We start from the raw sequence: 14762 nt of genomic DNA on the forward strand, positions 1-14762 counted from the left end.
AGAGCTAATGGGCTTCCTGGTGTTCTGGACTGTCCTTGAACAGACAAGCCTGGGGTAGCTGGACTCCCCACCAGGCCTGATGGGATGGGGCAGGGTCCGTGGGGAGCCCAGCCCCTGCCCTGGGGCAGACAGGCTCTGGCCAGGCGCCCGGACCAGCCTGCCAAGAAGGGCAAGCAGCTGAGCAGGGATGGCCAGGACGGGCCGAGAGTGGAGTGCTTTCTGAGTGGAACTAGGGCAGGGAACAGCCCTTCCTGGCACAGAGACAGCTGCTGGGTGCTGGGCTCCTGGGAGGTGGACTCGGGGACCGGGAGCAGGGTTCCCCCAGGGACCTCAGCAGGGCAGGGCTCCAGGCAGAGCAGTGTGGAGCAGAGGTGTGGAGTGCCCCTCCCCAGCCAGACTCAGACCTCCAGGGAGGGCCAGTGGCTGAGACAGCTGAGGCCCTGGCCTCCCGCCTGAGCCTTTCCTTCAGAAGTCACAGTGTCCAGGGGCAGACATATCTTCTGCTTATTATTTTTGTTATTGTTTGGTTGTCTTACTGCTCCACCCACGCTGTCCCCCACTCCTTTTCATTGCTAAGTAGTATTCCAGGGTGTGGATATGCCACGGGGTTTTGTTTTGTTTTTGATACTGGGGATCTAACCGAGGGGCTCTTAACCACAGAGCCACATCCCCTGCCCTTTTGAGATAGGGCCTCACTAAATTGCTGAAGCTGGCCTCAGACTTGGGACCCTCCTGCCCCAGCCTCCGCAGTCACTGGGATTACAGGTGTGATTACAGGTGTGGCGGCACCTGGCTCTACTGCGGTTGTCTGACCAATCATCATTGAGAAGTGTCTGTCCGCATGGCTTCCCATTTTATATATAAACGACGTGCTATGGACATTCGGGTACATGTTCCTGCATGAAAATAAGCTCATCTCTCTGGGATAAATGCCCATGAGTGGGATTAGGTGATGGATTAGTCAGAGCTCTTCAGAGAAGCGGATGCAGTGGGGAGGGGCGCGCCTGATCACAGCCCTGATTCTGGGTCTGCAGAGCACTTCAGTGGGCAGCAGGGTCCACGGCACAACTTCCGGGTCAAAGGCCATCTGGAGGCCAGACTCCTGCCTCTCAGGAGGACCTCAGCTTCCCTCTTAGAGCCTACAACTAACGGGATGAGGCCCACCCACTGTATGGAAGGAGACCTACTTTACCCAAAGTTTACTGGTTGAAACATGACTCACTTCTGACACACCGCATCACAGCAATGTCCCCACAGGTGTTGAAGGTCTGGGTACCACAGCATGGCTGAGCAGACACTTAAAAGTAACAATCATGGGCCTAGGATTGTGGCTCAGCGGTAGAGCGCCCGCCTAGCAAGTGCGAGGCCCAGGGTTCGATCCTCAGCATCACATAAAAATAAATAAAATAAAGGTGTTGTGTCCAACTACTTCTACAAAATAAATATTTTTTAAAAAGTAACAATCATGCAGTAAACCGATTTTAGTTGTTGGGGTTTGGGTGGGGAGAGTACTGGGGATTGAGCCCAGGGGTGCTCTACCACTGAGCCACTGCCCTGGCTTTTCTATTTTCTATTTTGAGGCAGGGTCTTGCTAAATTGCCCAGGCTGGCCTCCAACTGAACCCCTGGGATTACAGGCGTGCACCACTGTGCCCACATCAATCTTAGTTTTGAAAACAGCTACTACTTTCCACAGTGGCTGTGGGCGGAAGCCAGCTTGACATGACTGCAGCCATCCTGGTGGTGGCTGCCATCTTGCTGGCCAGGTGGCCCTGGCATGCACTGCAAACCCCGGGGATAAAGCGGTCATTAGTGTGGTCAGTGGGGCCTCCCTGCAGCCACTGGTGCCTGGAGTTTCCTGACGTTGCGTGCTACTAGTTGCTGACACAGAGATTCCCATGGGAGGAGGCCCACCTTGGCCTACCTAGCACATAAGTGGCTGCTGTCGGACACTCTGTCCACTAAGGCCCCATGAACCTCACTCTCCATCCTGGATCCGCCTGCCTGCTGGTCTCTGAGCACTTCCAGCTGAGGGCTGTGCTCACACTGGCTGAAAACGCTGTCCCACTTGAAGCTCCCGCCAGCAGCGCGTGGAGGGCCGGCCTCTCTGCACAGGGCGTGGTGTGGACTCGGCTTCACGGGCCGCCCGACGGGGTGCACATCTCCGCAGCCCGCATCTGCTCATTCCCAGGGGCTGGTGAGGCTGACATCTCCTCACGTGTTCCGTCTGCAGTTCCTCTGTGGGAAAATCGCTGCAGATCTTTGTGATTTACATATTTTGTGGCTATGTTACTGGGTGATCCCAGGTTAAGGATTGTTATATCTTAGTAGTAAAATTAGTTTTTTATGACTAGGTAGTTACCCTTACTATGTTTAGTGCCATCTCTTGCCTTAAACTGGGCATGGTGGGGCACACCTGTCGTCCCGGTGACTCAGGAGGCTGACACAGGAGGTGCTCGAGTTTGAGGCCAGTCTGGGTAACTTAGCAAGACCCTGTCTCAAAAATAAATAAATAAATAAATAAAATAAAATAAAAATAAGGGGCTGGCGGTGGCTCAGTGGTAGAGCCCTGGGTTCAACCCCAGTACCAAAAAACGAAACAAAAGCAAAACAATAAACAACCAGAAAACCCCTATTTTGTTTTACATTAATATGACTAAAATTTGTGTCTTTGTTTTCTGTTGTAATTCTCTTTTAGGTGTATCTCTTAAAACAGACTAATTTTAATTTCTAAAAATCTAATCTGACTTTATCCTTTAATCAATGCGCTTGAGTCATTTACATAAATTGTGATTTCCCACGGGCTTCTCTATCATCTCATTATGTTTTCTGAATCTTTTCCCCTTTGGTTGAATATCTTTTCTTTCTTTTGTTTTTCCTTTCTTGTAGTATTGGGGATTGAGTCTGGGGCACTCTGCCACTGAGCTTACACCGCCAACCCTTTTTATTTTGGGGCAGGATCTAGCTAAGTGGATAAGGCTGGCCTTGTCCTAGGCACTTATTTTCTGTGTGTGTAAACTTAAACCAATAATAATAATATACCGCTATATTATGCCATAATAATAAATTGGTACTGGGGATGGAACCCATTCAACCCTGGGCTTCGCACATGGTAGACAAGCGCTCTACCACTGGGCTGCATCCCCAGCCCCAGAGGTGACTTCCTCCAGGCTCTTTCTCTTGGGCCGTGACCTCTGGGGAAGTGACTGCCACTCTGTAAGAACACTCAGCTGCCCCTTGGAGCCCAGAAGCAGACATCTGCCAACGGCCATGCATGTGCACCATCTTGAAAGTGGGTCCTCAGCCACCAGTGGCAGAGCCCCACAGTTCCCTTGCTTTAGCCTCCAGGAGCCCCAGGTCAGGACAGGCCTGTGTGGCTGCTCCCGACTGCCTGACCCAGGGCAACTGCCAGGAAACCGCCGTCACTTCAGCCACTAAGTCTGATGTCCACGTGTTACGTGGCAGTACCCAGCTGTGTTTATGACCCCTTCTTGAGTGTCAGGTTCTTCTTGAAACATTTCTCCTGCAGGTTCTTTAGGGAATTTCTGGTCATAAAGTATAAATTTTGGTTTGAAAATGTTATTTATCCTTGGTGCTAGGGTAGAACCTGGGGCCTGGCGCATGCTAGGCAGGGGCTGTACCCTGAGTGCGCTCCCCTCCTTAAAGACAGCTTCTTCCAACTTGGCCCTGGGGGAGGGGAGTGGGCGCTTTCTCTCAGCCTTCTAAGCAGCCTCCTAGACCTGAGAAGTGGTTCTTGTAATGACTTCTAGCCCTAGGCCGGTTCATCTGATGCTGCTGCTCTTTCCCTCGGGAGACTACCGTATCATGAAAGACCCGCTCCCTCTGTCAGCCAAGCCTCATCTCTCCGTCCTGTCTCCCTGGGACATGTTCTGGATGACTCCGTCCTCCCTCTTGGATCCACTAAACCCCTTGACAGGTCTGAGACCTTCCGTCTGATGTTGGTCCCCCGCTGAGCTTTCCTTTTCAACCCACGGTACTTTCCTTTTTAATTTCTAGTTATTCTTTTTCATGCTTGATCAGCATTTTCCCCCATGGCTGGGGGTGAAACCCAGGGCCTCTTTCATGCTACCCAAGCACTCGACCACTGAGCTGCACCCCACCCTGCCCTGGTATTCTTTATAACGTGAAAGATCACACTTTTATGGAATAAGAGATCACAAAGTCTGCTCTTTCATATTTTCAAGAGTCTCATTTCTGACAGGTGCCATGGTGAACATCTGTAATCCCAGTGACTGGGAAGGCTGAGGCAGGACAATCACAAGCTCAAGGTTAGCCTGGGCACCTTAGCTAGATCCTGTCTTGAGACATAAAAAATAAATGAGGGACTGGGGATGTGGCTCAGTGGTGGAGTGCCCACAGGCTCAGTCTCCATACCAACTGCAGGGTCCTGGTGCAGCTGGCCTCCTTCAGAGCAGTGATTCAAAAGCAGCAGTCCCCCTACCCGCAGGGACACAGACGAGCACTTGTGATGGTCACATCTGGCAGCATGCATATGTGCCACTGGCATCTGTGGATATAGGCCAGAGATGCTGCTCACCTCCTGCAAGGAGGCACCAGCCTTCAGGAAGGACAGTCACCCACCCCGGGGGCCGCTAGGGCTGAGGCTCCATAGAGGATCTGCACTGGCCTCTGCCAGCCCCCCGGGCCCTGCCAACTGGGCCCCTCTAGATTCTGCCTCTAGACCTCTGGAGCCGCACAGGCAGACCATTCCAGGCTGCACACTTGGAGGAAGTACCTGTGACTGTGCATGGAGCACCAAGGCCTTGCCTCCTGCCACCTGTCACCAGTTTGTTTCAATCTACCCCTCAGCTGTGCTCTCGTTGTGTGGTCTCCTGACTAGTCTCACCAGCCAGCTGTGCCGTCTCTTGCCTCCTGAATCCCTTGGGTGTGATGGGGGGCAGGCCCTCAGGGATATTTGTGATCATTGCCCAGCAAGTCCACCTGTAGGTGGGGCTCCTTTCAGAACTGGCTCCTGGGAGGTTCAGGTACTGGGCCAACTTGTGAGTGAGCTGGGATGTCTTGCAGGTGCAGCAGGGGAGTCAGGCTCTGTGGGTAGCCACGTGACACACCCACCCTCACTGGACCAGAGGCCCAGGCAGGGCCCACCCATGAAGCTGCAGTGTCCCTCACTCTCATGGCACTGCACACTGGACCCCACCAGGCCAGTCTGAGCAGGGTTGGTTTGGACATGTGCCTGAACAGGGAGTGATGGGGGCTGGGGGTCCCAGCCACCTCCTGTGCCCAGTAGTTCACTTTGCTGTGGCTGAGGGGATGTGTCCTAGCCCCACCTTCCTGGGGCCAAGCTGGGAGGATGGAGGTTTGAGCAGATCCCAGACCTGGGGATCCTGTATCCTGTGGGGTGCATGTGCTATGCCCACACCATGCCTTGGGACTGACTGGGACATTCCTCCTGGGGACAGGGTCGTCCCTAGGAAAGGGGCCTGAGCCACTCTGGTGACCATCAGTCACTCCTGGACCAGGCTAAGGTCTGGAACCAAGTCCCAGGTTGCTGTGGGACTCAATATGGGGTGGAGTCCTGGCCAAGAGGATGAGGACCCAAGTGCTTTGTAGAGTCTGGGGTTTGTGGGAGGGAGCAGGCAAACCGAGCTCCGGTCTCCATTTCAGGAGCCTGCCAGGCCTGCTCTGGCTGCAGCCAGATTCCTTCTCAGCCTTGGCTGGGACTTAGACCCTGATTACTAGACCCTGATTACTATCTCTGGGGCTCCCAAGAGGCACAGGCAGAGTCCCATGTAGAGGCCAGCCCCCAACCCCCTCATCTGCTCCCAGCTGAAGCATAATCACTGTCTTGGTGCCCCCAGTTGGGACCTCAACCTGCATCTGCCCCTAGGCCTCCTACTGGTTGGCCTCCAGATCTCTCCACCCACCCTAAGCACCACCAGACCCCCTACCATGCTCCACAAACCCCAGATACCAACATGCAGGTCACTCACTGCCCTCTGCTGGCCGTTATTTAAAGTGCAGCCCGGTGTGACCAATACTTTTTACTGGAAACAGGACCCCAGTCACAGGCAGGAGGGACCAGGACAGCTGTAAATGTGTCCCTCTGGGCCCGGAGATGCCTGGAACCTGATAAACATCAGAAGGGGTCCCCCACCATCCAATGACAGTGGCAGTAGCAGCTCCAGGCTGTAGGGTGCACAGAGCCTCTCCCCAGGTGGCCCCCAAGGCTCCAACAGCGTCAGTGTTCTGGCAGAGCAGGCCTGGGGCAGGCCCAGACCCCAAGAGTAGAGGGAGGCTCCCACTCAAGGGCTCTTCCCAGGCCAGCTGATGGTCTTCAGCCGGAGAGGGAATCACAGGGGTGCCCACAGGGCTCAAGGCTGTGCTGTGGCTAGATACAGTCTCGCTAGATGCACATCCTGCGAATGCATGTCCTGCTAAATGCAGGCCCCCCTGGATGCATGCCTGGCTAGATAAAGGTGGAGTCCAGAGGCCCAGTGTCCTGCTGGCTGAGAGCTCGGGCCTCAAATAGCTGCTTGATGAGGGCAGACTTCTCCTGCTCCAGCTGAGTGATGCGCTCACTTTTGTCAGTCACCTCCTGGGCGAGCAAGCAGGTGGTCAGGGCCAGTTTGGCCTCCAGCCCCCACTCCCCACTTCCCTGCACCTCACCTGGGTGAGAAGCCGGTTCTGCTCTTTCAGCATGAGGATGGTCTGCTGTTGCCAGCCCGGGGCTGAGGATGAGGTGGAGACCTGGGCAGGGCATGGGGGCCCCGAGGAGGAGGGCAGAGCCTGTGGGAGGGCACGGTCAGGCAGGCCTCCCCTGGACAGTCTCCAGGACAAGGGAATGGGGGGAGGTTGGGATCACTCACCCTGCTGGCACAGGCTGCAGCCAGCAGCTCCCCCAGGCACCGGGCTACCTCCTGCACCTTAGGTAGCAGCTGCCCCAGAGGGCGGGGACTCCCTGCAGCCCCAAAGTCCTGGAAAAAAGCGGGGGAGCACTGGGAAGTGATGGGAGTCCCCCATTTGGCACTCCTGCCCCCCAAAGTTGCTGCTTAGACCCTAGAGGGAGCACAGGGTGTTTCTGGTGGGGGTCTACCCAAGGGTGCCCTGGGACCTTGGGGCGGTCCCAGCACTCACCACACTGGCTCTGCTCTGGCCCAGTCGGCGCTGGCGCTCCTGCACACGCTGCAGCTGCTGCCAGTACCAGTCGCGGCCCCGAGCCATCATTTCCAGACCCTGCAGCAGCACCTCCTGCTCCTGTTCCAGCTCCTTCAGCTGCTTCAGCTACAACACACGTGTGTGCAGGACACACGTGCCAGTGAGCACACACATCCATGCACACCTACATGCCTATGTGAATGTGCCAGAAGCCACAGGAGTGTAAGTTAAGGCATGCACAGCAGATCACACATGCACACCTACACAGAGTACATCAGCACGTGGGCAGGCTTCACCACACAGATGGATACTCATAGCCAGTCCCAGGGAGCCCGGCACCACTGCTCTGGGAGCACAGTGGAGGCCCTGTTCTCATTCAGCCCCTCTTCTCAGACTCCCCCCTGGCTTGGCTCAGCACCCCCTCTCAAGGGTTCTTTCTGTAGAAAGCAGGAACCTGGCATGATAGGCCGAACTTCAGAATTGAGCCTCCTGGGGCAGGCAGGGCAGGGCCCAAGCTTCCTGTCACAGCATGTCCCTAAAGGACCTCATGACCTCCTCTGCTTGGCCCTGGCCAGCCCTCCAGTGCACTCAAGCCCAGGTAGGGAGATTCTTGGAGCTGACAGATGCGCCCAACAGGACTCCCCCAGAAGCTGGCTTGCATGCCCCTCCCTGGCTCCCAGCCTCCCAACCTCCCAGACAACCTGGAGAGTCCCTCAGAGCCCTAGCCCCTCTCACCAGGCCACAGTCCACTCCATTGGTGATCGTGTGCCTCCGACGTTCCCCTCGGGCCCGTGGGGCCTGCCGAGCATCTCCTGCATCTATTTCCAGGCCCCTGCAGCCTGCTGCTCCTATGGTGGGGAGGCAGAAACCTGGCTGAACTCCAGGCCCAGCCAACCCAGGCACTGTGAATCCTGGGGGCCAGGCCTGCATGGTGTCCTCTGCCAGTCACCCCCACCTGGAGCCCACTCACTTGCCAGGGAGGGCTAACAGTTCCACACCTTACCCCATGCCCAGAACACAATGAGTACAGCTGGGGGTCTCAAAGGCTGCTAGGTAAAGGGTAAGGGGTAAGGGATGGACTGGCAGGGCCTCTGGTTCTCTCAGTCCCTCTCTCACAGGGCCCTCCTGGGCAGGGGCTGAGGCAGGGGACAGGTGGAGCTGCTTGATGGAGATCAACTCTTGCCCGGGAGCAACTGCAGTATGAGGCAACTTAACACATACAAACATAGCGCACAGCCAGCAGTCAGGCATGTCCTGGGCTCATGGGAGATGTCCTGGAGCTCCGAGACATGTGCCTCAGGCTCACCAGGGCTTGTGGGGGGGGTCTCTGGAAGGCCTCCCTGTCTACAGAAAGGGGCTCTAGGTGCAGAGGAGGGTGCCCTGTCGCCAGCACCAGGCTCATCCCCCAGGTCATGCCCGGGGCTGGGAGTGGGGCGGAGGCGTAAGAACCAGCCTAGTCTATGGCAGGCCTCAGGGTCCACATCTCCAGTTGCTGAGCCACAGTTCAGGGTGAGGCGGTGGGAGGAGCCCTCATGTTGTGGGGAGGGGCAAGACGGCACTGGCAAGTGGGGCTGGGGAGGAACCTGGGACATTGGGCCTGCTCTGCATGAGAGAGGAAGCCTGAATCTCTGGGCTGAGGGCTTAGGACGCTGTATGGGTATTGGGAAGCTTTACTGAAAAGGTAGGGTGGTTGGGGATCCAGATTTGGTCCTCTGAAATCCAGCCTGTCAATCAAGCATGGCTTGCCTCTTGTCTGGGCCTTGGCTTACCTGTAAAAGGGTGATAGCTAGAACCTGGCTGAGTAATGAGTGTAAGCGCTGCCTACGATGGGTGCACTGGCCATGTGGCCTTCAGGGGGTGCGGTAAATAAACCAGTGCCACAGGGCAGAGCAGGGCTAGACCATAACCAAGCCCTGAGCCTGTCCTTGCATGTAGTTCTAAGGCTGGTTTCAAATTGCACAGCCACAGGATGACATCCACCTTGCATTTGGTGTCAGCTGCACCCAGAAGCCTCCCAACCACAGGGACAGGGAGGCTGGACCATGAAGTACACAGAGAGGTCCCAGCCTGGTATGGGGCTGCTGGATCAGTTCACCAGGGAGGCCAGGGCCACTGTGGCTCCAAGCACGAGTCATAGAATTGGAGATCACCCTGAGGCAGGGGGAGAGGTCTGGCAAGCTGGCAAAGCAATGGACAGCAACAAAAGTGACCAAAAGGGACTAGCAGCTGCCACCAGTGACCAAGCCTGCACCTGAAAGGGCATGTACAAACGCTGAATGAGCTGAGGGTTTGGGGACCTTAGGTTTATTGCAGCCTGCCCCCACCCCAGCCATAATGTAGGTCCTGTTCCAAGGAAGGTGCTGGGGAACAAGTCAGACAGGGGCCATTCAACGGTCTCCTTCTCTGCCAGCTGGACCGGAAGCCAGAGAGGAGCCTGTTAAAAGTCCCCAGGGATATAGACTGCATCCCTCTGTGGCATCTGCTGCAGCCCAGACACTTAGCCCCCCTCCACACACACACACACATCTTGTTCTTCTCTGCACAGGTGCCAGGTGCTCCTGGAAAACCTCCAGCAGCTCCCACCTGCCCGGGCCTGGGTTGGGGCAATAGGCCCAGCTCTCTGGGCTGAGCTGTTAGACTGGGAAAGACCCTCTGACCACAGTCTAGGGGGACTTTCTCTTCCACAGGGAAGCACCTCTGCCTGAGCAGCAGCCGAAGGTCGAGGTCCCAGGTTTGGGTCAGGCATGGGAAATGGCCCACCTTCCCTCACACTGGGCAGCTGTTCCAGTGCCTGGTTCAGGCTTGATACAAGGTGTGTTCCTAGTGAGTGTTCCAAATCACAGTCCTGCTCCACCCGACTCCTGCCAGGGGAAGGGCCGGCCTCCTTAGGCCCTAAGTACATTGGCACATGCCCAAACCTCTAGGCCCCCCCGGGCCCACTGAGGCGCGCTCCTGGCTCTGGAGTCCACCACCAAGGTGTCCCATCCCCGTCCCTCGTGGGAGATACTTCCGGGCTCCAGCCTTGGACACAGCCCTGGGGATCTAGGAGGCGGAGTTGAGGGACGCCTCACACTCACCGGCGTCCGTGCTGGGGCTCTGCTCCAGTGCCGCACTCAGGGGCCGCTCCGGCTCTGCAGGGCAGGGCGCCGCCTCCGCAGGCCCGCCCAGCTGCCCCGGGCCGACCCGCGGAGGGCGCGCACCCAGAGGCAGGGGCTTCCTCTCCAGGACAGTCCGAGGCTCGTCCGCCGGTGCAAACACCAGGCGCTGCGGTGGTGGCGGCTTGTCCCCTTGCCGGCCCGAGGCGCGCGTCGGGTCTCGCGGGCCACCATCAGCGCTCAGCAGCGAGGTGCGCAGCCCGGCCACGAAACGCTCAAAGGTCAGATAGCCGCTGGCCGGGGCCACCTGGCGCAGGCCCTCCAGCACGCCGCGGGGCAGCTCGCGCGCGTCAGCACCCTGCCAGCGGGACTCGATCTCGCGCAGGTGCACGTAGCCGCGCCGCCGGTCGTCCAGGATGTCGAAGAGGGTGCGCAGGCTCTGCAGGAAGGCGCGCGGCAGCCCCTCGGTGCCTGGTGCAGTCGGGGCGGGCGGCACGCGGCCCCGCTGAGCCATCGCGGCCGCGGCCATGGACGCCGGGTTGTGTCCCCGCGTCCACACGCTCCTTTCTGGCCGCGGCAGGACAGCGGAATCTGTAGGGTGCGCGGCCCTGAGCCACAATAGCTGCTACTTTTGAATGGGGCCCTTCTCGCGGTGTCAGCCCTCATTAGCATTCGGGGCAGTCATTGGCCGAAGGTAGCTTATCTGCTCGCCGATTGGCTGAACGGCCGCGGTCCCTGGTTTGATTTTTCTAGCTGAGAGGCCGGCCTGCGGCAGGCTCTCCCGACTGCGGTGCCTGGGAGGGGTCTAAGGCTGGCGGACCGGACCGAATACCCCAGCTCAGGCTTTCTCCCGGACCTCCTCTTCTACCTCCACGCCCACCAGCCCTGCCGCAGCGGCTCAGCCTTTTCTCTGGTCCCGCGGCCCCTTAGCCGCCCACCCTTTTCCGACAGGTAGGGCCCGGGACCCTACAAAAAATCCTGTTTCTAGGAAGCCTCCTGGGGGAAGAAGGGAGGGCGCAACCCCTCCAGGGATCCCACCTCCCACCCACCCCGCCAGCTCCCTCGGGTCCTCTTCCCTGAGGGTCTCCTGGCCACAAGTCCCAGCAGACTCTGAGGCCTCCTTCTCTTGCAGGAGGAAGGCCCCAAGAGGATCACAGGCTCCAGCCAGCTGGGCGCTCCCCCTCACAGAGGCCTCTCTGTACCCACCACTGCTAGCTCCTCCTTTGCCCCCACTTCCAGACTGGCCTGTCCTGCCGGCTGCAGGACAAAGCCACTTTCTCCTGTGTCCCCAGATACCCATCCGGTAACCAGTTCCCTTGGGCTCCTGGTCCTCTGCGGATACCTCCTCCTGGGTCTCGAAACTTTGTTCCCCCCCAGATCCTCTGTTCCAGCCTCTGTTTTGTTTCTAACAGGGATCAAATTACTCCAGATGAGGTCCTTAGCCGGCATTCTTGCTCCAGGAGTGTATTTCAAAGCTAACTAGGAGCGCCCTCCAGGAGCAGGAGGTGCTCAGGCACTGTCTGGCTGGACCCCTGCCTCCACCTTTGCCTGTCGTCTAGGACCTGCCCTGGTCCCATCCACCCCCACCCTGGCTCCTGGACACTGAGTGTCACCCACATGTTTCCTGCTGCCTCTGCTTTCTAAGTACTCTATTCGTTTCCAGAACACCTCTGGACAGGCTCCGGCCCAGAGGCCTCCCTTCAGCACCTCCTGGGTAGGCCTCAGCCAGCCTCTCTCCTGGGTCCTCTGTGTCTCAGGCCCCGGGGCAGTTGTCATGGCCAACTCCCCTGGCTCTACTGCTCTATGGGGTTATACACTCTTTCAGGGTAAGGAATTTGGGTGGGGCCCCCAAAAGGCTATGATCTCAGAGTCACCCCATGGAACTTGGTCACAGAAGCCTATTCCTGGTTCCCCTTTTAGCGGCAGGTCAACGATCCTCTACAGACTCATCTTCCCATACCTACTCTCCTTTCAGTACTCCACTTGCCCCAGTCCTTAGTGTACCCTCATTTCCTCACCCTTAAGCTCTGTGCCTGGTGGCCCTCCTACCAAGAAGGCCCTCTCCTCTGTATCTACTCCTGGCTGATATATGTGCTCTTTAAAACTTCATCCAGAGCTGGGTGCAATGGAGCATGCCTGTAATCCCAGTGACCTGGGAGGTTGAGGCAGGAGAATTGCAAGTTCAAGGCCAGACTCAGCAATTATGGAGCCTCTAAACAACTTAATGAGACCCTGTCTTAAAAAATAGCCAGGCTGGTGGCATAAGCCTGTAATCCCAGTGGCTTGGGAGGCTGAGGCAGGAGGATCACAAGTTCAAAGCCAGCCTCAACAACTTAGCAAGGCCCTAAGCAACTTAGTGAGACCCTGTCTCAAAATAAAAAATAAAAAGGGCTGGAGATGAGCTAAGTGGTTAAGTGCCCCTGGGATGTTCAATCCCCAGTACCCAATAACAAACAAACAAACAAAGAAAAACTTTTCCCAGGTACTGATCCTTCTACCCCCCCAAGGCCCAGTTATACACCCCTACCTTAGATGCCTGGCTAGGATAGCTGTCCCCCCAAGAGTCCTTGTGCTGTTTGGGAGAGGGTGAGGCCACTCCCAGACCTAACATTGTCCTGGTTCACCATGGTGCTCAGGAGACAGACAGGACACAGGAAACCTTATCTAAAGAGGCCACAGTGGAAAGGCCATCTTTGGGTGGGACACAAGCCAGGATAAGGCCTGTGGGATGGGGAGGCCAAGGGCCAGCTCTGTGGGACTGGACTGGAGGTCAGTGTGGGTATGCAAGTCAGCTACCAGCAGTGCCCAGGCCAGGCAGGGCCCCCAGCTAACCTGAGCATATTGTGCAGAGGAAACAGGGCTTCTCAGAGTATCCAAAACCCTAGGGGAGGTAGCCTTAGCTGGCTCTGGGCCTGTGGTTTCCCCATGGCCCCTGGATGGCCCTGGTGGAGTCAGTGCCTGGCCTCAGGTGTGGACTGAGGCATAGCCCCTATGTTCTGTCTGGCCTGAGCTCTGACCACATCCTCCTTCCAAGCTGCTTCCCAGCCCAGCTTGACCTTCCACAGACTCGGAAGCTCTCAGCTTTGCCATCACCCCTGGCCCTTCTAGAGCCCTCCCATGACTTTTTTTGAGGCACCCATCCCAGTTTTAATTGTTCTCATGTACCAGCCCAGAGCTCCTCTGGGGGAGGTGGGCATGTGGCTAGGCCCCTCTGCCCCAGTGTAGCCCCAGCACTGGTAATGGAGAGAGGGACCTGCAAGTGCTATCCAGTCCCTGAGTCTTTCACAGGGTTACGGCCTCTGGCCCTGCTCCCCTGAATCCCTGGGACAAGGCCCCAAGCCAAGGTGAGTTGGCCACAAGCCTGCCTCCGCAGGTGTCCACAGGTTACTGCCCACCTTGGCCTTGCTGACACTTCATGTCCCTATCTGTCCAAGGAGGTCCATTCTTCTGGTCCTAGGAGTGCCTCTGGCTGCACAAACCTTAACTTTCCAAAGGCACTGATCCTACCTCCACCCCTGTCTTTTTTTTTTTTTTTTTAAAGAGAGAGAGAGAGAGGGAGAGAGAGAATTTTTTTTTTTTAATATTTATTCCTTAGTTATCGGCAGACACAACATCTTTGTTTGTATATGGTGCTGAGGATCGAACCCGGGCCGCACGCATGCCAGGCGAGCGCGCTACCGCTTGAGCCACATCCCCAGCCCTCCACCCCTGTCTTAAAGCAGGTTTTGGGGGCTCCTGACTCAGAGGGTTTAAGAATTCATGCTTTGGGCTAGGGCTGTAGCTCAGTGGCAGAGCGCTTGCCTAGCCTGTGTGAGGCACTGGGTTCCATCCCTAGCACCGCATAGAAATAAACAAATAAAGGCATTCTGTCCATTTACAACTAAAAAAAAAATTTGTTCTGATATCTGGGTTCAAAGGGCACGTGCCTTCTCTCTTGCCCAGCCCTACAAGGGTGATAAGGGTCTATGGACCCTGGCCTGGGGTGTGGAGCCTGTTCTGCTTACACAATTCTCTACTTCCAGTCCCTCCACCTCGGAAGATGGCCAGTGGCTGCCCTTCTACCGCACAAACCATCAGAGCAGAACAGAGTGGCCATTCATTCAGCAAGCTCCCTGCCTGTTGGCCACAACCCAGTCACAGCGATGCTAGGCCTTGTTCAGTCAACAAACTTGTGCTGATCTAAGGAGATGGGGGCTGAACAACAGGCTCAGCACCCCTCCTTCATTTTACTTGTCGCCCTAGGGACAGGCCCCTGAGAACGCAGGGAGGCGGCAGCCCTGAGTCATATGGCTTTCTGAGGCTGAGTGGTCAGGCAGGAGGACCAGGAAGGCCTGAGGCAAGTTTAAGACTGGGGGTGGGGGGACTGGGGATACAGCTCAGTTGGTAGAGTGCTTGCCTTGCATGCATAAGGCCCTGGGTTCAGTCCCCAGCACTACACACACAGACTGGGGGGCACCCTCTTGTGGTCTAGGGGTATTTATTGTGGCCTGGTTCCTGTGGGCTTCCCGACTCAGGGAGACACACTGTCTTG

The 14762-nt window shown here is 57.0% G+C and overlaps 1 protein-coding gene across 1 annotated transcript; it reads right to left on the reverse strand.

The window, feature by feature from the left end:
- Positions 1-6009: 6009 nt before the first annotated feature.
- Positions 6010-10813, reverse strand: Sapcd2 (suppressor APC domain containing 2). Its single transcript, XM_026395538.2, has 6 exons — positions 10214-10813; positions 7872-7984; positions 7116-7262; positions 6848-6955; positions 6648-6767; positions 6010-6576 (listed from the first exon to the last, which is right to left on the reverse strand). The coding sequence occupies exons 1-6, from the start codon at positions 10758-10760 to the stop codon at positions 6448-6450; spliced, it is 1164 nt and encodes a 387-aa protein (XP_026251323.1). The 5' UTR covers positions 10761-10813; the 3' UTR covers positions 6010-6447.
- Between the last annotated feature and the right edge of the window lie 3949 nt (positions 10814-14762).

Source organism: Urocitellus parryii, chromosome 4 (genome assembly GCF_045843805.1).
Source record: "Urocitellus parryii isolate mUroPar1 chromosome 4, mUroPar1.hap1, whole genome shotgun sequence".
In the NCBI taxonomy this organism is placed as follows: Eukaryota; Metazoa; Chordata; class Mammalia; order Rodentia; family Sciuridae; genus Urocitellus; species Urocitellus parryii.